Source organism: Orycteropus afer, unplaced genomic scaffold, assembly GCF_000298275.1.
Source record: "Orycteropus afer afer isolate SDZICR_OR568_19922 unplaced genomic scaffold, OryAfe1.0 scaffold00027, whole genome shotgun sequence".
In the NCBI taxonomy this organism is placed as follows: Eukaryota; Metazoa; Chordata; class Mammalia; order Tubulidentata; family Orycteropodidae; genus Orycteropus; species Orycteropus afer.
In genome coordinates, this window is record NW_006921614.1 from 8,627,172 (window position 1) to 8,651,753 (window position 24,582).

Consider the following 24,582-nt stretch of genomic DNA (forward strand, 5'->3'; position numbering starts at 1 on the left):
GCTCAGGGGTCCAAGATTATCTTCTATGTCTGTGTTAATTGGTTTCCCTTTTCTTTGTTGAATAGAGTCTGTGCAATCCTTCTGCCTAGTCCACCATCTTGCCGGAACTCCCCCACAAATACTTCTTATGACTACAGATGCAAAAATCCTCAAGAAAATATTGGCGAACAGAATCTAACAGGATATTTAAAGTGTTATACACCATGACCAAGTGGGGTTTATTCTAGAAATGCAGGGATGGTATCTTAAAAAATCAATCATTATAATATATCACATCGATAGAACAAAGGAAAAGAATCATCTCTATGGATGCAGAAAAAGCATTTGATAAAATCCAACACCTTTGTGCTGATGAAAACCATAAAAAAGATCAGAAGAGAAGGAAAACTGCTCTGTGTGATTCAGGACACATATGAAAAGCCAACAGCCAACATTATACTTAATGGAGAAAGACTCAAAGCTTTCCCCTTGAAATCAGGAACAAGGAAAGGGTCCTTGTTCTCACCACTAGAAGTCCTAGCCAGAGCAGTATGACAAAAAAAAGAAAAGATATCCAGATTGGAAAAGAAGTAAAATTGTCTCTATTTGCAGACATGATCCTATATATAGAAAATCCCAGAGCTGGCAAGAAAATTTCTAGAGTTAATAGAGAAATTTAGCAAAGTTGCAGGGTACAAGGTCAACAAAGAAAAATCAATTGAGTTTCTATACAACGACAATGAGAATTCTCAAAGAGAAATTAGGGAAACAATTCCATTTACAAAAGTATCTAAGGGTATAAAATGTCCAGGAATACATTTAACCAGGGAAGTGAAGGACTTATACGATGACAATTATAAAACACTTCTGAAAGATACTAAAGATGATTTAAACAAATGGAAAGATCTTCCATGTTCATGGATTGGAAAACTTAACATTGATAAGATGTCAATAGTACTCAAAAGGAATCTACAGATTCAACACAATCCTGATTGAAATTCCAAAAGCCTTTCTGGAGAAACAGAAAAACCTATCCTCAACTTTACATGGAATAGCAAGAAGTCTCAAATAGCTAAAGCAATGTTGAAAGAAAAGAACAAAGTAGGAGGACTCACACTTTCTGATTTTAAAACATATTATGCAGCTACAGTAATTCAAACAGCCTGGCACGGGTATAATAATAGACATATAGACCAATGGAACAGCACTGAGAGTCCAGAGGTAAACTCACATGTTTATGGTCAACTTATTTTGACAAGGGTGCGAAGTCTGTTAGATACAGAATGAAGAGTCTCTTCAATAAACAGTGCTGGGAAACAGGATTCATGTCTTATACCACACACAAAAACAAATAAAAAAATAGATTAAAGATCTAAATAGGAAACTAAAAATAAAATTCTTATAAGAAAATGCAGGGACAATGCTGCTGGTTCTCACTTTGAACAATGGCTTATCTAATACAGTAGCAAAAGCACAGAGCAAAAGACAAAATAAATGGAACCTTCTAAAAATGAAAAACTTTTGTTCAGCAAAAAACTCTACCAAGCAGAGGGAAAAACAAATGAAACCAACAAAAACCCAAAAACTTTATTAAAAAAGTAAAAAGACAAGCTACCAACTAGAAGAGTATCTTCAGAAACCACACAGGCAGTAATAATCTATGACCAAAATATATATAAAATTTCAAAAACTTAACAAGAAAAAAAACAAATAACCCAACCATAATATAGGCAAAGGCTTTGAATAGACATTTCACCAAAAAGGACATTCAAATAGCCACCCAACTCATGAAAAATGCTTAATGCATTAGCTATCAGAAAGATGCAAATCAAAACCTAAATGAGACACCATTTCACTCCCTCTAGGGAGCTCTGGTAGCATAGTGCCTAAGGTACTTGACTGCTAACCAGAAGGCTGGCGGTTCAAACCCACCAGCCACTCCTCGGAAGGAAGGTTGGGCAATCCTACTTCCGTAGTGATACTGCCTCGGAAACCCAAGGAGGGGTTGCTATGAGTCGGGGCCGACTCGACGGCAAATAACAACAACAACAGGATGGCTAAGATAAAAACAACAGAAAATAACAAATGCTGGCAAGAATATGAGGAAACTGGAACTTTTATCAATTGGCGGTAGGAATGAAAAATAGTACACCATTGTGGAAAACTGCAGCAGTTCCTCAAGAACTAAAAATACAACTACAGGCAGCCTCTGGGTTATAAACTTCCAATGTACACACAACCTTTAGTTACAAACCTACTCCTGTAAAATCTATGATATTAAAATTTTGAAGTAAATATAATGGTTCATAAAAACAAATGACTGCTACTTTGCGAAGTGCATCAAAACATCAGCATTACTGTATTATTATGTTAAAGATTAGTATATCTGGAATTGTTTTTTTATGCAGAGAAAGGTACGTGATCTACGAAGACAAAAATTTCAATAACTGACACCTAACTGTTCCAACTTATGTACAAATTCGACTTAAAGACAGGCTTAGGAACAGAACTTGTACCATGTGACCCAGCAATTCTACTCCTAGGTATATACCCACAAAACCTGAAAACAAAAACTTAAACATAGCACTATTCACAATAGCCAAAAGGTGGAAATCACCTTTATCAACAGATAAATCGATAAAACAAAATGCATTACAAATACATACAACAGAATCTACTCAGCCAGTAGGAAAAACTGATACATGATACACTCTTGATACATGGTACAATATGGATGGAGCTTGGTGGTATCAGGCTGAGTGAAGTAAGTCAATCATTAAAGGAAAAATATTGTATGACCTCACATCTATAAAACAACAACAACAACAAAGCAAATGAGATCAAAGTTTATTAGTGCTCACCAGAAGCAGGAGGGAGGGGGAAATGATAAATTAATGGTGATGGATATATCAAATTGAATAAGGGTAGAATTGCACAGCTGATTTAATTGCTGTCAATAAGTTGTATACACAAAAGTTGTATGTACATTGTATAATGCCTTGGATCTTAAAAGCTTTCTGGTGGCATCCAAGGTACTGGTTTCTATTTGCTTGAAGCAACAAAGGAGGAGAGTCATGAATAGGAGCAGGATATGGAATGTGTGGCTGATTTCCTCCTTTATCATGAGACCAGAAGAACAGGATGGTGCTTGACTCTCATTACTGAACATTTTGATCAAAGATTCCATAGAAGAATTTTGATCCCAAGGGAAAAAATGTAGAACAGAATTTTAAATTCTCATGGTATCTAGACTTTCTGGAGCCAGGAGGGTAGATGAAACCTTCAAACTGCTGCCCTGAGGTCATCTTTAAACCTCAAACCAAAAATACCCCCTGAAGTCTCCTTGAAACCAAACAGTCTAGCTTAATTAGTAAAGAATGTCTGTCCTGAGCATTCTGATCTTTTAAGATCTATATGGAATGAGTGACCACAACAACTCAAATGATTAGCTAGGAATCTTAAGGGGTAGTGAATTTATGCTAATGGAGAAGCAACAACTCAGAAAAGAAAGATGAGAATGGATGCACAACTTGAAGACTGTAATCAATGTCACTGAATTGTAAATGCAGAAATGGCTGAATTGGTCTTTGTTTTGCTGTGTATATTCTCAAAAAAAAAAAAAAAAAACAAAAAAAAAAAAAAAAAAAAAAAAAAAAGCCAGAAGGTTAACAACTAAAATGCTAAATGCTAATGGCCAATTACTTGGGAACTGTTTTCATGCTTTAAAATTAAAACATTGAGAAACCATTTTCTACTTTCCTATCTGGGTAGATTTTTAAAAGCTGATAAGGTATTGGTTAAGAGTAAATAAACACACAGTAACAGTTTACAGCTTTCCTAAAAGTGCAATTTTGCAAGATCTTAGTATGCTTGTCTGCTAACAGGTAGGTTGGAGGTTCAAATCCACCTACAGGCATCTTAGATGAAAGGCTATTGCTGAAAAATCAGTCACCAAAAATCTGAAGTAGTCCAATTCTCCTCTGAGACACATGAGGTTGCCATGAGTTAGAATCAACTCAGTGGCAATTAGTTTCTTATAAATCTAAATCTTAAATCAATTATACGTACCACATTTTACTATTCTTTACAGATTTATGCTAATGGAGAATACAAGTCTCCAACTAACTTTCAAAACGATCAGTAAAAAAAGTGCATGCATATCAAACTATGAGTATGTGTAAATACATGCACAACACAGGAAGAGGCAAATGTAAACAACTAGTCAATCTGGGTAACAGATACATATATGGGTATCTCTTGTACTATTCAAATTCAAAAATGGTTGCAGCAGTGTATTGACAGAGAGCTTCCAGAAATGCAAGCTGGATTCAGAAGAGGACGTGGAACGCAGGATATCATTGCTGATGTCAGATGGATCTTGGCTGAAAGCAAATACCAGAAAGATGTTTACTTATGTTTTATTGACTATGCAAAAGCATTCGATTGTGTGGATCTTAACAAATTATGGATAACATCGAGAAGAAAGGGAATTCCAGAACACTTGACTGTACTCATGAGGAACTGTACACAGATCAGGAGGCTGTCATTCGAAAAGAACAAGGGGATACTGCATGGTTCAAAATCGAGAAAGGAGTGCATTAGGTTGTATCCTTTCACCTTACCTATTCAATTTAGATGCTGAGCAAATAATCCGAGAAGCTGGATTATATGAAGAAGAATGTGGCATCAGAATTAAAGGAAGACTCATTAACAACGTGTGATATGCAGATGACACAACTTTCTTGCTGAAAGTGAAGATGACTTGAAGCACCAACTGATGAAGATTAAAGACTACTACTACTCAATATAAAGTAAACAAAAATCATCACAATTGGTCCAATAAACAGCTTCACAATGGATGGAAAAAAGATTGAAGTTGTCAAGGACTTCATATTACTTGGTTCTACAATAACCAACAATGGAAGCAGCAGTCAAGACATCAGATGACATACTGCATTGGGCATATCTGTTGCAAAAGACCTCTTTCAAGTGATGAAGAGCAAAGATGTCTCCTTGAAAACTAAGGTGCGCCTAACCCAAGCCATGGTATTTTCAATCACGTCTTATGCATGTGAGAGCTGGACAATGAATAAGGAAGATCGAAGAAGGGTTGATGCTTTTGAGTTGTGGTGGTGAAGAAGAATGATAAAAGTATCATGGTCTGCTAAAAGGGCTAACAAATCTGTCCTGAAAGTGCAGCTGGAATGCTCCTTGGAAGTGAGAATGGCTAGGCTTAGTCTCACCTACTTTAGTCATGCTGTCAGAAGGAACCATTCCCTGGAGAAGGATACTGTGGTTGGTAAAGTGGCGGGTCAATGAAGAAGGGGAAGGCCCTCAATGAGATGGACTGACAGTGGCTGCAACGAGGGGCTCATGAATAGCAAGGATTGTGTGGCTGGCACAGGAACAGGCAGTGTTTTTCATTCTGCTGTGCACAGGGTCGCTATGAGTCAGAGATGACTCAATGACACCTAACAACAACAACTTGTACTACTCTTGTAATCTTTCCTTAAGTTTGAAATTGTATCAAAAGGGAAATAAAAACCAAGTTTAAAACTTCAAAAGAAATGTGGTTGAGATTTATAAATCTTAAATAGAAAGTTCTCCAAGATATGATGTTACATGGAAAGCAAACATCAGAACAATTTATGGAGTATGATTCCATATAAAGAATATAAATAGAGGAAAAGATCTGAAGTGACATACATGAAACTATTGATATTTCCTCTGGGGAAGGAAAAGGAATTCAGAGGAGTAGAGGTAAAGGTAAATGTTCATATTTTGCTCAATAACCTGTGTGGCATAAATGGTTTAAGAGCTTGATTATTAGCTATAAGGTTGGTGATTCCACCCCACTCAGACCTACTTATCTGCTTCTGAAAGGACACAGCCTTGAAAACTCTACAGGGCATTCATTCTACTCTGCACTTCTGTGGTCACAGTTAAGTTGGAACTGACTCGATGGCAACTAACAACATTTCTAAATTACTTATGCATTACAGACATATCTCCTTTTATTGAACTTCAGAGATATGGCAGTTTTTTTTTTTTTTTTTTTTTTTAATTTTTAAACAAATTGAAGGTCCGTGGCAACCCTGTGTCAAGCAAGTATTTTGGTGCCATTTTTCCAACAGCATATGCTCACTTTGTGATTCTGTTCCACTTTGTAATTCTCACATTGCAAACTTTTTCATAATGCTATTATTATACACTTAATAGATTACAGTATAGCATGAATATAATTTTTATATGAACTGGGAAACCAAAAAGTTCATGTGACTTGCTTTACTGTGATGGTCCGGAATCAAATCTGCAATATCTCTAATGCATGCCTGTACTTCTGTTTATAAAAGGAAGTGTGTAACATTTTTGCAGTTGTAACACTGATAAAATAATTGTTTATGGGGAAAATGCTGTGATTCTCACAGAATGCCTGAGCTGTTACTATATCTTACAAGCAGAAGATATCATCAGTGGATCTGAATTGTGGCATTGATGATGAATACTGAATATGCCACAGTTTGCCAGAAGAACTGACAAATCAGACTTAGATGAAATAACACTAGAATGTTCCTTAGAAAGGAGCTATGGTGGCACAGTGGGTAAGGCATCTGGCTGCTAACCACAAGGTCAATGGTTTAAATCCACCAGCTGCTCTGGGAGAGAAGACCAGGCAACCTACTTTTGTAAAGATTTACAGCCTTGGAAACCCTATGGAGGTTGCTATGAGTCGGAATTGCCTCAATGGCAGTAAGTTTGGTTCCTTAGAAGCAATGGTGGTGAAATTTTATCTTGCTTACTTTAGACACATCATCAGGAAAGATCTATCCTTAGAAATGGACACCATGCTTAACAAAGTAGAGGATGTAGCAAATGAGGGAAACCTTCAGTGAAATGGACTGATAGGATAGCCACAACAACAGGCTCAAACAAAGCAAAAATCATGACAATGGTGCAAGACCTGGCAATGTTCCATTCTGTTATATATAAAATTACCTACTATGAGTCAGAGCCAACTTGATAGCAACTAAGAACATAGATAGGGCCAGGGATGGTAAATTGGGAAGTATTCAGCCCCAGATATTCAAAATATGAACCATAATGTTTATGTGATATAGTCACACAATAAATAACCAAGAAGTTTTTAGAAGAACGAAAATAGAGGTATCTGTGTGGTTATGATTATATATCCAAGATGTATTATAAAATGGGGGGGAAAAAAGACATGGTATAGAACCATAGCACTAGTATGATCCCACTGATCTATTTAAAAGATACACATGTACATGTTCACATAATTTCTGAAAGAAAAAGTGGTTAACAGCCGCTGTCTCTGAAAAGAGAGAGAAGGTAGGGTGATGGAAGGTGTTTACTTTTTTTAAAAATCTTTCAGATGTTTTAATTATTTTATAATGTTTTATTGTCATTTAAAATTATTAAAATATTCTGGCCTCCAAGTGGAGCTGTGGGTTCAAATCCCACTTCTGACACACACTAAAATAAATAGATAGATAGATAAATAGATAATTATAAAAACCTAAACATAGTTTTCAAACAGAACGTGCTAAAGCAAAACAATTTCCACACAGAAGAACAACTAAAATACATGTAAGATTTTTAAATATAATAAAACAGAAGAATTTAGTAATGGGATTTACTGATTTCTCACTTGGGTCTATAAAACTACACACTTAGAAGAAACATAGTTGAGGACAGCAGTCCTTAAGCTTGGTGTGCAGCAGAACTACCTGTAGGGCTTGTTAAATAGACAAGCGGGACTGAACTCAATCCAATTCAGTATGCATGAGGTGGGGTCTGAGAATTTGCACTTTTAACAGGTTCCCTGATGATACTGGCCTGGACACCACACTTTGAAAATCATTGGTATAGGAAAGAAATACAGAAGAAAACTAAAATGAAAAGAGAAAATTAAACAGGTGCTTCTTGAGCCAGGAGCCTGGCTCTAAAGATGGCTTACTGGGTAAACACTGTCGAGTCCTAATCTTCCTTGAAGATACCAGAAAACACTTCCCCAGTAGCAGCTCTCCTGGAAATGCCTTGGTGCCATACAGAACCCTGTCGTTCTGACTCCTCTGCTGAGATATATGTTTGTCAGCAGTTGGCTGGGCTCAATTCCCTAAATGTCTTAAGCCACTTGAATATATTATCATACTTAACTCACTTTCACATAAACTATGAAATATGGTTTAAGAAGTAGAATTGACGCTTCAGGGAAAACTCAGCTGAATCCTCTGAAAAGGCTCTGAAGTTAAAATATTTCTCAAAGCAGGTATAAAAGTGAGAAAAAGAGATAAATTAAAAAATCTAGGACTACACATAGGCAGACATGTAAGCATCTAAGTTCTTGCTCCACTTTAAAGAAATTCAAACTAGAAAGAGTCAATGATGCCTTATGGATGTGCTTCATATAACACAGAACTCCAACCAACAGAGCTCAAGGAAACAAGCTTGGATCTTTAAATAAGGATCAAATCAAAGTACTCCTTTTTAAATGGCCTTGGTCCTACATTGATGACTGGTAAATAACTGTACATGCAGAAGTTTAAGACAAAATGTTTATGGGTTATATGTCTTTAATGATTCCCTGGTATAAAACTAACTCTACACAAACAGACCTACCCTTGCTGGACAAGAGTCTTTCCATGAGTTTGTGCCTAGAACTAGTAGAATTCTTCCATACACCGAGGCCTCAGAACCACTCAGCTTACCTCAAGAAGGGAGCAAAGGAAAGCATCTGCAGATGCTGGGGTGATCACATTATTCTGTTTCAAGGATACCTATTAAATGCTTAGAAAATGATGGCTGGAGGTAGTACACTTGCTTGCCTCAAAGACTTATTCCACTCTGATTCAATTTTAGCCTTTATAATCTTCAGATGAAGTGTGGGTGATGCAGATGACAGTTAGGCAGCTAACTGAAAGGTTGGAGGTTTGAGTCCACCCAGAGACTTCTCAGAAGAAAGGTCAAGCAATCTATTCTGGAAAATTTGTTACTGAAAACCCAATGGAGCACAGTTCTACTTGACATACTGAGATTGCCATGAGTTGGAATTAACTTGACAGCAATTGGTAATTTTTCTAAGTGCAAACAGATTTGTTCCTTGGGAGAAATAAGGAAGATAACATGTGAATGCATCTAGCACAGGGCCTATTACCCAGGAGGTACTCAATAAATGTTTGCTACTTGTGAATCTATTTTACTGAATCAAACCCTCACATATACTTTTAATTGTTTGTGTGCTATATCTTGGCTTCAAACTTCCTTTTTCTAAGCTGGCATTTTCCTGCTATGGCCTTTGGGCAATGGTCTCAGGACTTAACCCTCCCTGGGGTTGGTTTCTAATTTCAGCACCTAAATAATAAATGGCCCTAAGGACCTATTTCTAGAAGAGAACTGTACATCTGGCACTTAAGCGTCCCTGGTAATCACATAGAAAAGAGAGATATATCACCTGTTTCATATTCTTATTGTCAAGAGGAAATTGCATTCAGAAGAAGCCAACTTATCCTGAACAATCTCTCCCAGGAGCTCCTTTGATTGTAATGACCAATGGATGAAGGTACGTAGTTAGTTACAAGTGGTGTGTTGTGGTATTTCCTTGGTCATTTTTTTACTGAGCTTCCTCATTAATGATAGGCTGTAACTGAGGATTGAGTGTGCTGGCTTTTCCCTGAACACCCAGCAGCCATCCCTACATAACACTGATATGGTTTAGAGCTGAGGTGCTTTTCAGTTTGTTAACAGCATTTTCTCAAATGTCATACATGTGGAATGATGATCAATTATATATCTGAATTCAAAAAGAAAAAACTATAATCCAGTTTTTAAAAGCAGTTGCTTTCTTTGTAGGATTAATTCATTAGACAACTAGAAGAGCAAAAAAACATCATCAATTTACTGAAAAAGAGGAGCATAAAGAAGACAAGCTATATTACTTAATTTGTACGTTTCTCACAAAAGTAATATATTCACACTTTACACCTTTGTTTCATACTTAAAATAGTTCGAATTTAAATATACATATGATGATTCTGTAAAAGTAATCATATGTGTGTTAAAGTATTCCAGAAACATTCACTCTTTTGGTTAAGATATTCAAATGTCTGTTTTCAGTGGCAAAAATATTTGTCATCCACAAATGATTAATGTTCCTAATAGGAGACAGTTCATTTCCCAATGACTCCACAAATATCTGATTCAATTAGTTTTAGAAAAACAAATGAGTGTTCTTATATAACTTTAAAATTAATCTGGGAAATAAAAATAAACAATTGCTTTAAAATTTATGAGTGTTAGCCAGCAGTCTAATAGAGCTTCAGTACTTTATCTCTTCATTCAGTAAAGATGTACTCCAAGTGTGAGTAAGTGGTTTTTATAGGATGCTTCTGTTTCTGGCCCACCTGCTCTGTCATCTCCATAGCTAGTCTTACCTCCCTCCAATTTAATCTAAGCCTGTGATAGTGTTACAGAGAAGCACACATTACAGCCCCTATCTTCAATGAGCACAACTTTTACTGCAATCACTGCACCCACAAATATCTACAGGGCTACAGACAACTACTGAGTGGCTGGCACTGCTCTGGGCACAGGGGATTTAGCTAGGGCAAAACAACTCCCTTCTTAGAGCTCCTATTATAATGGAGGTGTAACAAACCAAAGTGTCTAATTCACCTGAGATACTGAAGGCAAGAAAGTTGTCTAAGATAACATTTGCTTTTGCCGTGTGCTTCCTTCAAGGACACTCAGATAGGGATGCTCTCCTAGGGAAGGAAATACTGTTTATCTTCCTTGTTAATTTGTTAGCCTGATTTAGATCATGGCCATAGGGGATGGCACTTGCCACTGTCCTAAAAACTCTCCTGAGTGTCTTCAATGTTTCCTCCTATCTAAGTGGAAAGTAGGAGCTCTGGTAGCATAGTGCCTAAGGCACTTGATTGCTAACCAGAAAGCTGGCAGTTCAAACCCGCCAGGCACTCCTTGGAAGGAAGGTTGGGCAATCTACTTTCGTAGTGATACCTCCTCAAAAACCCAAGGGGTCACTATGAGTCAGGGCTGACTGGACGGCAAACAACAATAATAACAACAAGTGGAAAGTATGCTTGATCTGACCAATCACAGGGCAGGAGATAAGAGCACAAGGGGGAGAAGATCATAGTGGCTTTTGGAGAAAAAGGGTCATGAGGGCTTTAGACTACAGCAGTAGCCCCACCCCACCTGCCTAATTAATCCACATAGGCGGGTAACAATAATTTAGTATCTATGCTTACATGTCCCTTTTGGTTCTTAATCAAAGCCACCCCTATCAACATTTAAATACTTTTCACATAGAAAGAGTAATAAAAAAGGAAATCACCAACTCTCTCCTTAAATAGAAGCCATTATTCTCTTTATACACAAAATAAAAAGCTTTTGTAGAAGGTGTGCTTCAAAGTGTGGTGGAATGCAGAATGTGGACCCTAAAGAGGGGCACAGTTAAGAACTGATTTGACAGGTGGAGGGAGAGGGGAAAAGGCAGGATGTCCTTGGCTAGGATGTGCTGAAGCCTGAATTTCTGGATTATACAAAGGACCATGGTTCTTAACCTTGCTGGTCAGGGAGGTTTTGAAAATCAAAGTTTGTGTCTTCCTCTCATAAAAATATATGTGCATACAACCTTTGTGGACAATGAAGGGGGACCATGGAATTGCTGAAGCCTTTCATGTTTCCCATATTAAAGGGGGGGGGGGACCCTACAGCGTAGTGTCTAAGGCACTAGCCTGCTAACCAGAAGGCTGGCGGTTCAAACCCACCAGCCACTCCTTAGAAGGAAGTTTGGCCAATCTACTTCTGTAGTGATACTGCCTCGGAAACCCAAGGAGGGGTTGCTATGAGTTGGGTCTGACTCGATGGCATGTAACAACCAGCACTACCACTCCAGGACTGTGACTTCCTAGAGCAAATGTGGGGAAACACTTTCTGTGAATAGCCAGACAGTAAATACTTAGGTTTTGCAGACTATATGGTCTCTGTTTCACTATCCCATCTAATCAGTTTATCATACTGTAGTGGCTTGTGTGCTGCTGTGATGCTGAAAGCTATACCACTCAGTACTGTAAATCAGCAGGGTCAGCCACGGTGGACAGGTCTCAGCAGAGCTGCCAAACTAAGACAGACTGGGAAGAAGCATATGGTAGTCTATTTCTAAAAAATCTGGCCAGTGGAAACCTTATGAGTAACAGCAGATTGTTGTCTGATACAGAGCTGGAAGATGAGCCTCTCAGGTTAAAAGACACTCAAAAGACAACTGGTGAAGAGATGCCTCCTCAGAGAAAAGTCAATTTTAATGATGTGGATGGAATAAAGCTCTTGGGACCTTCATTTGCTGATGTGGCACAAGTCAAAAAGAGAAGAAATAGCTACAAACATTCATTAATAATCAGAACATTGAATGTATGAAGTAGGAATCTAGAAAAATTGGAAATTGTCAAAAATGAAATGGAATGCATAAAGATTAATATTCTAGGCACTGGCAAGCTGTAATAGACTGGTATTGGCTTTTGAATCATATAGTCTACTATGCCAGGAATGACAAATCGAAGAGGAATGGCATCACAGTCATCGTCAAAACAAATGTTTCAAGATCTATCCTGAAGTATAATGCTGTCAGTGATAGAATGATATTGATATGCCTATAAGGAAGCCCACTAAATACTACTATTAGTCAAATTTATGAACCAACCACTAAAGCAAAAGATGAAGAAATTTAAGATTTTTTTAACTTCTGCAATCTGAAATTAGTCAAACAAGCAATTAAGATGCACTGGTAATTACTGGTGATTGCAAAGGGAAAGTTGGAAAGAAGGATTGGAAGCTGGAATATACAGCCTTGGTGACAGAAATGACACCAGAGATCGCATGACAGAATTCTGAAAGACCAACAGCTTATTCACTGCAATTATCTTTTTTTAACAACATTAAGAGAGACCACAGACATGGACTTCCCCAGATTGAATACACAGGAATCAAACTGACTTTACCTGTGGAAAGAGATGATGGAGAAGCTCAATATCATCATCAGAACAAGGTCAGGGGCCAACTACACAACAGACCATCAATTGTTCATATGCAAGTTCAAGCTGAAGCTGAAGAAAATTAAAACAAGCCCACAAGAGCCAAAATATGACCTTGACTATATCCCACCTGAATTTAGAGACCATCTGAAGAACAGATTTGATGCACTGAACACCAAAGACTAAGAACCAGAAGAGTTGAGGGATGACATCAAGGGCATCATATATTAAGAAAGCAAAAGGTATTAAAAAAGACAGGAAAGGAAGAAAAGACTGAAAGGGGTATCAGAAGAAACTCTGAATCTTCCTCTAGAATACAGAGAAGCGAAAGGGAATGAAGAAAGGATGATATGAAAGAGCTAAATAGATTTCAAAGCTTGAGAAGGCAAAATAAAGTTGTGCAAAGACCTGGTGTTAGAAAATCAAAACAGAAGAACACCCTAGGCATTTCTCTAGTGGAAAGAACTGAAGAAAAAATTGACGCCTCGAGTGAAAATATCAAAGGCTTCTATGGGCAAAATACTGAACAATACAGGAAGATGGAAGAAATAGAGAGTCACTGTACAAAAAAGAACTGGCTGCCATTCAACCATTTCAAGAAGGAGCATATGATCAAGAATCAATGATATTGAAGGAAAAAGTCCAAGCTGCACTGAAGCCACTGGTAAAAAACAAGGCTCCAGGAATTAATGGAATACAAATTGAAATGTTTCAACAAACTGATGCAGTGCTAGAGGTGCTCATTCGTCTATGCTAAGAAATTTGGACGACAGCTACCTGGCCAACCCATAGCAAAAGAATCATATTTGTGTCCATTCCAAAGAAAGGTGATCTAATTAGAATGTGGAAATTATTTAACAATATGAATATCACATGCAAATAAATTTTGCCAAAGATAATTCAAAAACAGTCACAGCAGTACATAAACAGGGAACTGTCAGTAATTCAAGCCAGATTCAGAAGAGGACATGGAACAAGGGATATTAATGCTGATGTCAGATAGATCTTTGCTGAAAGCAGAGAATACCAGAAAGATGTTTACTTTTTATGCAAAGGCATTCGACTGTGTGGATTATAACAAATTATGAGTAATCCTGCAAAAAATGAAAATTCCAGAGCACTTAATTATGCTCATGTGGAACCTGTCATTCGAACAGAAACAAGAAGATACCGTATGGTTTAAAATCAGAAAAGGTGCATGTCAGGGTTGTATTCTTTCACCATACTTAATAAATCTGTACACTGAGTAAATAAATAATCTGAGAAGGTGGAATGCTGCCATCAGGACTTAGGAGAAAGACTCAGTAACAACCTGTGACATGCAGATGACACACAATGCTGCTTGCTGAAAGACAGAACTTGAAACACTGATGAAGATCAAAAACCACAGCCTTTAGTACAGATTACATCTCAAAGAAAACAAAAATCCTCACAACTGGACCCATAAATAACATCATGATAAATAAATTAAAGATTGAAGTTGCAAAGGATTTTATTTCACTTGGATCTACAATAAACACCCATGGAAGCAACAGTCAAGAAATCAAATGATGTATTGTACCAGGCAAATTGGTGATAAAAGATCTCTTTTAAAGATTAAAGAGCAAAGATGTCACTCTGAGGACTAAGGTGCACCTAACTTAAACCATGGTATTTTTAATTGCTGGATAGTAAATAAGGAAAAGTGAAGAACTGATGCCTTTGAATTATTGTGTTGGTGAAGAATGATGCTGAATGTAGCATGAACTGCCAAAAGAACAAATCTGTCTGGGAAGAAATACAGTCAGAATGCTCCTTAGAAATGAGGATGACAAGACATGGTCTCACATACATTGGTTATATTACCAGGAGGGACCAGTTCCTGGAGAAGGACATCATTCTTGGTGAAGTAGCTCTGGTAGTGTAGTGCCTAAGGCATTTGACTGTTAACCAGAAGGCTGGCAGTTCAAACCCACCAGCCTCTCCTCGGAAGGAAGATTGGGCAACCTACTTCCATAGTGATACTGTCTTGGAAACTCAAGGAGGGGTTGCTATGAGTGAGATCCGACTCGATGCCAATGAAAAAGAGGGTCAGTGAAAAACAGGAAGACCCTCAATGAGATGGAATGACACAGTGGCAGCAACAATGGGCTCAAACACGGCAACAATTGTGAGGATGGCACAGGAACAGGTAGTGTTATGTTCTGTTGTACAGAGGGTTGCTAGGTGTCAAAACCAACTTGACAGCACCTAACTACAACAGTATGGTCTCTGTTACTATGATTCAACTCCTTGTACAGCAGCCATCACAAGAAGTGAACAGAATAACAGTAAGTGGGCAGTTTACCAATGCTTATCCCAGAAGGTCAGGACTTGGTTATGCCTGTGTTTACAACACCAGAGCATGCCATGGCAACCAGGCCTAAATAATCAATGAAGATTTTGATGTTTTTCTATGGAGGTAGCAACCAATGATGGAAAGAACACCAGAGTAGGCAGCAAGCATCAGAGCTAATCAGGATGATCATGGACGTGCAGTTCCCCATGTTTGCCAACATGCTGGGTGAGTTGCTCTCCTTTCTTATTGTTCTCTATCACTATGTGACCATCAGCTACCCCAAGAAGCAGGAATGAGTCGTGCTTTCTCTGCTCCAGCATTCCAGGGCATAGCCTGAGGCAAGGTAGAGAGTGTGAGGGACCTTCACATTTCACTTCATCCCTTCTACCCAACACAACATACAAAGCAACCATATCTGGATTTTTCCAAACAACCTTTATTTCCACAAAGTCTTCCTTAAGCCTATGGAACAAGAAATCGCCACTGAGTAGGGCCCAGTATAAGGGCTGCTTTCTTTCCTACTTTCCCAATATAAAAATATAGATATATTTTTTTGTGGTCCCCCTGCAAAAAAAAAAAAAGAGTGGAGTAGTAATAGGAAATATACTCTTACTCCGTCTCTGCCTTTGATCCTATCTAGAAACATCACACTCTCTGGACTTGAGGTCCCTTATCTGCAAGATAAAGAGAGCTATCAGATGATTTACAAAGTCTCTTCCATCTGAACTTCTAAAATCCCTAATCTACAACTAGGTAAGAGAAAACATGAGAAGATAAAAGGTTGACAATACGGGAAGTCAAATCTGTAAACATGTTCACATAATCCAGGTGAAGGCAAAACTTCTGGACTAGGGTGCAGAAGTAGCATTGGGGAAACATATATCTGAAAAATAAAGATAGTAATTTACTACCTAGATTTTATTTATATCCCTCTTCCTTGCTGTAGAAGAATTTAAGCCAATTTAATACCTATTGAATGCACCATAGCATGATGGTTGAAATAGTCTCTCAGATGAACAACTCTCCTTATAGCAAAAGATGCCCCCAAACAAATCAAAACCTTTTTATGTTGTTTTATATTATTCTACCAAGATTGGGTTGAGGGTGATACACATACAGGTAAAGAGGTAATCACAGTACCATATTACCAAGGTCAAGGGAAGTGGAGCAAAGGGCAGTCATTGAACCAGGAGGAAGAATCAGAGCTTATCCTGAAAAGAGAAAGAACACGCTCCCAACAGAGCAAACAGCAGGTGTGTTCAGTAGGTGTGATGACACATAGAGGTGGAGCTTCAAAAATGAGCAAGGGCAGGCCCATGAAGGCTCAGGAAAACACCTGCTAATTTAGGCAGGGTGGGAAGACACTTTGGCAACTGGGCAATCCTCCACTACAGCCCCAAGAGTTAGAAAAAAATGACAGGAGACAGGAAGACTAATTAGAAAGCCATGACATGTAGAAAATTATCAGGGATTGAATTGGTAGGGTCAGTGGGCTTGAACAGGAAAAGCAAGTAACAGAATTTTTTAAAATGAAATATTTTATCGTGGTTTCAGTCAAGGTTTACACAGCAGTTTAGGTTCCTATTCAAAAATTTCTACACAAAAGGATCGGTGACATTGGTTAGGTATTAGAATTTGTGGTAGTTAAATTTGTATGTCAACTTGGCTGGGCCTGGTTTAGTGGCTGGGCAACTGGTGGTAGGTATTCCCCATGATGAGACTGGCAATCAATTCCATGGTGGAATCTACCACAAGCAATTGAGTAGCTGCCTTAGGGATATGGTCTGCTTCCTGTATATAAGGAGAAGCCTTGGGGATAGTAGCTGGCCTATGGCATGCTTGAACCCTGTGTGTAGCTGTGTCATTTAGCAACCTGCTATGCTCTGCTGACCTTGGGACTTTCAATGGACATGAATCAATGGCCTGCTATGTGGTTTGGTAACATCGGGACTATGGCATTTTATTTGTCGACCTTGGGCTTGTTAGCCTCAGCACCCAGTAAGCTGCCTGAGTGAAGAGATGCCTCTAGTGTCAGTGGGCTGGGAGCAAAAGGCAGAGCTGAAGCCCAAGGTCAAGGGGCTTTTACACAGCCCTTAGAGCCTGGTACTTTGAACTTGGACTTAAAGCCTCCAAACTGTAAGAGAATGAACTCCTTTTTTGTTAAAGCCATCCCATTGGTGGTATAGTCTTGTCAGAGTGGCACTAGATAACCAATACAGAATTCTATAAAAATTGACAGCTAGCTAGGCATGAGAGAATGAGAGAAGGAACCAGTCTATGCTGATACCACAGTATAACCAACCAAAATCCAGAATCCAGGAGGAAAGATAGGTGTGAAAAAAAATAGGAAACAAGTACCATTATTCAACAAACCCCTATCCTGAAGAAAAGAACATGTGATCTGAACAGCTGACCCCTGAAGGCTCTGATGGCTCCATCAAGTAGATCTCCTCATGGAGAGGCATTTTTGGTTATTCAATAGACAAGCAAAATCAGGAGCATGACCTCTAATCCAATACTGGTCACACTTGGAAAACTTAGGTGGACTCTTTCTTAATGCACATTTTGTGTCTAAGCGATGGTTTCAGAAGCAAACATGCTGTAAGAAATACCAACTGTAACCTACTTATTAGAGTCAGCTTAAGGTAAAGAAGGAAGACACTAGCAATGAAATCTCCCAAAGGCTCCTGCACACATCTGCTAGAATCAGAGCTGGCACAATCTCTACTCTTTCACTAACAGAAGTTGCTCCCTAGTACAGGATGAGTATGTAAGGGTTACACCACAACCATGCAGATCACTGCCATGCAAGCTGAGGGAGGACACAAAGCCATCTCAGGGGCTGCTGCTGAGCAGCTCACAATACTCACCTTTCCCATTAACGGTAAGTCCCGTGGCCATAGCAGCTGTCACTGGGCCAGGCGCCTGAGGCACTATTGGGTGTATCCGAGGCCGACTCCCCATTCTAGCTCTCTCTGCACCAGGACTCAACAGAGCTCCAACAGGTTTCTCGGCGGCCACTTCTGGAGTCACCGTGTCCTCATGACCCTGCTCTATAGGATCCAATTTCTCGGGGCTCTCATTCTGAAAACCATCCACCGCTGTCCTGCTTTTAATGGGGCTCTTAGGCACAAGTATCTTTATACCTGATTTTGCTAGGTCCATATTTTTGCGGTTAGAGAGAGATGGGGCTGTGTTTTTCCTGAACTTCTGGCTGGCAGCAAATAACTGGCTGTTTTTTGACTCGTGGTCTTTGCCAATCACGAGCGATTTAGGAGAGGTCTTAGAAAAGCTGCTGTTGGTGGATCTGGAAATCTGCTTCCTAGCATTGTTTGGAGAGGTCCTATTTGTCCTAGTTAATATGCTTTCTTTTTGTTTCTCCGTATGGCGTCTGTTGAAGTCATGGATATATTCTTCACAGTTTACAAGATGCTGCTCTGGTTCCCACGTGTCATCCTCACTGTCATAGCCTTTCCACCGCACCAGGTATTCAGTCTTCCCCTTCTTGTTTTTCCTTTTGTCAACAATCCTTTCAACCTGTTTGTAAAAGAAAAAAAATATTTAAATCACATTTATTATTTGCAAAAAATTCTAGTTTCATGATGAAACATCTTAAGTAATAAAAACCATGATAGACAATTAAAATGCACTCTCTCCCTCAATCAATTGGAAAGAAAGTAGTAACAGATTACTTGGGATTTCAGCAGGAGCTCTGGTGGCATAGTGCCTAAGGCATTTGACTACTAACCAGAAGGCTGGTGGTTCAAACCCACCAGCCACTCCTTGGAAGGAAGGTTGGGCAATCTACTTTCGTAGTGATACAGCTTTGGAAACCCAAGGAGGGGTCGCTATGAGTCGGATCTGATTCAACAGCAGTGTGTGTGGTTTGGTTTTGGTTTGGGGATTTTAGCAATTTCCTTAAGATGAAACCAAATGAAATGTTGAAATTTTATGCTATGAATAGCTCTCTCTCTCTGTGTGTGTGTGTGTGTGTGTGTGTTGATTCAAAAGGAGTTTCTTTATGTCTGCAGTCCCTGAGTGGCACAAACGGTGAACATATTTGACTGCTAATGGAAAGACTGGAGGTTTGAGCCCACCCAGAAGCTCCTCAGAAGAAAGGCCTGGGGATCTACTATGACACACATAGCTTGTCATGAGTTAGAGCTGACTCAAAGGCAACTGGTTTTAATTTTCATGTTTACATTAAACTCTGACTACCTGAATTGGTTTTCAGAATCAAAGCTGGGTCAGTACTAGTCATTTATAGTCTTTTGTCAAGTCATCTTCAGGTTACCAACAAGAACTCCACTGTGGTAAAGTGAAGGCAACAAGCTATGAGGGGCTAAGAAACTCCTATTATGTAGAACTGGCTTGTTCAGGAAACACATGATGATGAGTCTTACCAGTACCATTCTAAACCTCTCAATTAAAACAACAAAAAGTCAATGGAGAGCATAATACAATGAAATGGTCTAGAGTATCTCTAGGTTATTTTCCTCCAAATCTTTGTTTTAATCAATTTTATTCTAACATCTTTGAAAGAAGATGCTGTTAATTTTTTAACACGATGGTCAACATGTCCTGCATCAAATTTATAAATCACACAGTATCGTCACATAAGTTATTATTGTGACAGATTCTACTGCCTTAACTTTCTAAGTTTAAAAGAAAGGGACTATCATGATGGCTGACATGAACAGAAAACATCTGACAAACTGTCACTGTATACTATTACATAAATTCTACCCAGAACCTTTTGTTGTTCCACCTCCAGTTAATACAAAACCCATCAAACCACTTTCCCAGTGGCAAAAGGCAATGCTGCACTTTTCAGGCAGAGGGCAACAGTCATAAAGTAGCTGTCTAAAGAACCTAAGGTCTGCACTCATCAATCATTAAGAACATCAGTAAATTTCTGGCAGTTAGAAGGTATGTTAGATGATAGACATTTCTCTAACATCCCAAAATAAAAGAGGCTATTTGAGTACAACTACTGACAATTTCTACCACTGGTCTGTCAGTCTGTCATACTGTGGTGGCTTGTGTGTTTCTGTGATGCTGGAAACTATGCTACTGGCATTTCAAATACCAGGAGGGTCACCCTGGACAGGTCTCAGCAGAGCTTCAAGAATTAGATAGACTAAAAAGAAGGATGAGGGTATCCACTTCTGAAAAAATTGGCCACTGAAAACCTTATGAATAGCAGTGAAACACTGTCTGATGTAGTGGTGGAAGATGAGACCCTCAAGGTTGCAAGGCATTCAAAATATGACTAAGGAAGAGCATCCTCCTCAAAGTAGAACTGACCGTAATGATGTGGATGGAGTAAAGCTTTCTGGATCTTCATTTGCTGATATGGCACAACTCAAAATAATAATCAGAATGTGGAATGTATGAAGTATGAGCAAAAATGTCACTCTGAAAACTCAGGTGCACCTGGACCCAAGCCATGGTACTTTCAATAGCCTCATATGCATGTGAAGCTGGACAATGAATAAAGAAAACCAAAGAAGAATTGATGCATTGGCAACTGTGGTATTGGTGAAGAATACTGAAAATACCATGGACTGCCAGAAGTATGAACAAATCTGTCATGGCAGAAGTACAGCCAGAATGCTCCTTAGAAGCGAGAATGATCAGACTTTGTCTCACATACTTTGGTCATGTTGTCAGAAAGGGCCAGTGCCTGGAGAAGGGTATCATCCTTGGTAAAGTAGAGGGTCAGCAAAAAAGGGGAAGACCTTCAATGAGATGGACTGACATTGTGGTTGTGATGACGGACTGAAGTAAAGCAAGGTTTGTAAGGATGGCGCAGAACTGGGCAGTGTTTTGCTCTGTTGTATCTAAGTCTCAATGAGACAACAACATCGACAATTCAGAAGTCCCTGGATGCCACATACAGTTAAGTACTCATCTACTAACTGAAATCAGGTGGCAGTGTGAATTCACCCAAAAGTACATCGAAGGAAAGGCCTGGCAATATGCTTCCAAAAGTTCACACTAATGAAAACCCTACAACAATCCTACTTTTACACACTCATGGGTTGTCATGAGTCAGAATCCTCTCAGCATCAAGTGGTTTATTAAGTCTTGCTGTTGCTCTCAATAGACAATTTTAAAGACCCTGGGTGGTACAAAAGGAGGCTGGGTGGTACAGTGGTTAAAGCACTTGGCTGCTAACCAAAAGGTCAATGGTTCAAACCCACTCTATGGGAGAAAGATGCAGCAGTCTGTTTCTGTAAAGATTTACAGCCTTAGAAACCCTACAGGGCAGTTCTCCTCTGTCTTACAGGATTGCTATTAGTTGGAATTAACTCAATAGCAGTGAGTTTGCTTTGGTTTTGGTTGGGTGGTACAAACAATTAACACACTCAGCAACAGAAAAGGTGGGGGTTCAAGTCCACTGAGAGGTGCTTCAGAAAAAAGGCACCTCTACTTCTAAAAAATAAGCCACTGAAAACTCTATGGAGTACAGTTCTACTCTGACATGCATAGAATTGGGGTCATCAAGAGTCAGAGTTGACTCACCAAGCAACTGGTAATCTTGGAGAATGGGAGAATATCCCTGCCCCAAACATTTCCCCTATTCTCTCCCTCTTCTACAACATAACAAAAATAAAAACTCCAAGGTATCTACTTGGGATAAGAAAAAGAGAATTAAAGTCCCTAACTACAGAACAGCCCAAAATAAAATACATATTATTGTTTCCATGCAAAACGGATTAAGAAGGTAAAGAAAGACCTTGTTCCATCAGAAGGTAGATTTCATGCCCAGCAAACCTTCACAGACTCAATAATTAATGTCAGATCTGCATATGTGAGCCCACACAGTCCATAATGTAGCAAGGAGAGCTTTTAAAGTGATTTTTTCCTTGCTCCTTTGCTTGAGAATCGTTACATATAAGGGTATAAGCATTTCAATTTAAGTAAAAGATGTATTCCTGGAAAATTCCACATAAATCAATTTCATGGCAGAAACGGTTTAAAAGTTTTAAATGCAAGGGGTAAAGAGATTATCTCTTAAGGGAAAACTATGTTTCATACTTATTTCTTTCTAAATCAGTTTTCATTCCAGAAGCATGAAATATACTAAGACAGTGTACCCCTTTTTCGTTTCCTCTTGCCTGACCTTGTATCACTGATTTTTTTTTTCCCCCTTCTCTCTAGGACCAATATTCTACCTGAACATTCACATGTCAGTATCCCACCAGGCCCTACCTCTCTCTCAGCAAACTGAGAGGTGAGACACAGCAGGATTAGCCTTAGCAGCTACAGAGAGCACATGTACTTGTGTTTTACATGTACCCTATTGAAAGACACTGTATACGCTGAAAGAAGATAGTAGTAAAGCATATATTAGACCAGTGGTGGGCAAACTTCTTATGTAACAGGCCAAAATGTAAATACCACAGGCTTATGGTCTTACACAATCTTAAAACCACTCAAGTAGGTCACTTAGGAACTCTGATAGCGCAGTGCCTAAGGCACTTGACTGCTAACCAGAAGGCTGGTGGTTCAAACCCACCAGCCACTCCTCAGAAGGTTGGGCAATCTATTTCCATAGTGATACTGCCTTGGAAACCCAAGGATCGGTTGCTATGAGTTGGGTTTGACTTGATGGCACACAACAACAACAACAACCTGCCACTTTAGCACAAGAACAGTCATGGCCAATATGTAAATGAAATAAGTAACATTAAAAAACAAAAAACTCACAAACAAAATAATTCCACTTTGTTTACGGATACTGAAACTTGGATTTCATGTTGGGCAATCCTACTTCCGTAGTGATACTGCCTCGGAAACCCAAGGAGGGGTCGCTATGAAGGAGGGGTCGCTATGAGTCGGGGCCAACTTGATGGCAAACAACAACAACAACAACTTAAAAATGTGAAAACCATTCTTAAGAGTAGGCCCACAGGCCATAGTTTGCTAACCCCTACACAAAATTCGGAGGGAATGTGAAAGACAGTCAACCTTATGAAACCAACGTAAAGTAAAAAACTATTTCCCCCACCCTGGTACCACGATGGGAATAGATAAGTAAACTAAATTACCTCCAACTATTTTCTCCACCCTGGTTAAGACAGATAATTAGATAAGAACCCCCCCCCATGGGAATACATAAGTAAACAAAATTACCCTCAACTATTTCCCCACCCCAGGCATATGAGTATTCAGTTCCTTAAAGAATTGAATGGAAGGAAAACATTCTTTCCTGCAGGTGATAGACTCTGCTAAGAGTGTCTTAGAAAACAACTTGTAAATTAACTATGGCCCAGACATGAGCAATAGGACAGAAAGGAACTAAACTTATCTGCCTCCAGGAGCAATCATCACCCATTTCACGCCCCATATTCCTCAACCTTTTGTGAATATGCATAATCCCCTCTCCTGAAACCTACAAAAACTGTATTTCGATAGCATCTAGGGGAGTCACATTTGTGTACTGAACTACCCCTACTCCTTGCATTGTCGCTTTGCAATAAATAATTTTCTCTCCTCTTAATCTCGGTGTGTAAACTGTTTTGGCCTGACTGCCCACACACAGCAGGGACCCTCGCCTGGGCAGGGACCCTCATTTGGTCCTATAACACTCACATGCCTGACAAGGAGCCCATAAACCTGACTTTGAAGTGATAGGAAAGTCACATCAAGTACTAGGAGAAAGGATGGGTATGTTTATTCCAGTAAACATCATAAAACCTTTTAACATCAACTTCAGACTACATGCGAGTACATTAGTTCCCTACCCCAATCCAAGGAAAATGTTCTTCCCCTTTTAAAGTTTAAAAATTTAAATCCTGTTGAATCCTGTAGTCCAAGTGGCTACAGTAAATGAATCTCTCACAAAAAGGCATCACACCTAGATTTAACGGTTACTGGAATATTATACAGAATCTTATTTCCAAAGCACTTTTATGGTGATGAGGGAAGAACACCCTTCATAAAACAATCCTCTTCCATTTATAAATGAAACTTTCTTCAGGTTTTCAGTTCCCTTCAGTTCTCCCCAACCCCCCAATATGACTAGTTATAAAATTACTATCAAGGGAGGCGGGGCAAGATGGCGGACTAGGCAGAAGGATTGCACAGACCCTCTTCAACAAAGAAAAGGGAAACCAATAAATACAGACACAGAAGATAATCTTGGACCCCTGAGCCTTGAAGGAAAGGATGCAGATTTGGACTAAACCCCAACTAGCAGAAGAATTT

The 24,582-nt window shown here is 39.0% G+C and overlaps 1 protein-coding gene across 1 annotated transcript in view; it reads right to left on the reverse strand.

Moving 5' to 3' along the window:
• CDYL (chromodomain Y like) overlaps positions 1–19,778 on the reverse strand; it is a 161,556-nt gene extending 141,778 nt beyond the window's left edge. Inside the window, exons 1-2 of the mRNA XM_007935353.2 lie at positions 19,770–19,778; positions 18,237–18,903 (exon numbers count right to left, since the gene is read on the reverse strand). Coding sequence (XP_007933544.2) covers positions 18,237–18,903; positions 19,770–19,778 — 676 coding nt within the window. The remainder of the gene's footprint in view (positions 1–18,236; positions 18,904–19,769) is intronic.
• Between the last annotated feature and the right edge of the window lie 4,804 nt (positions 19,779–24,582).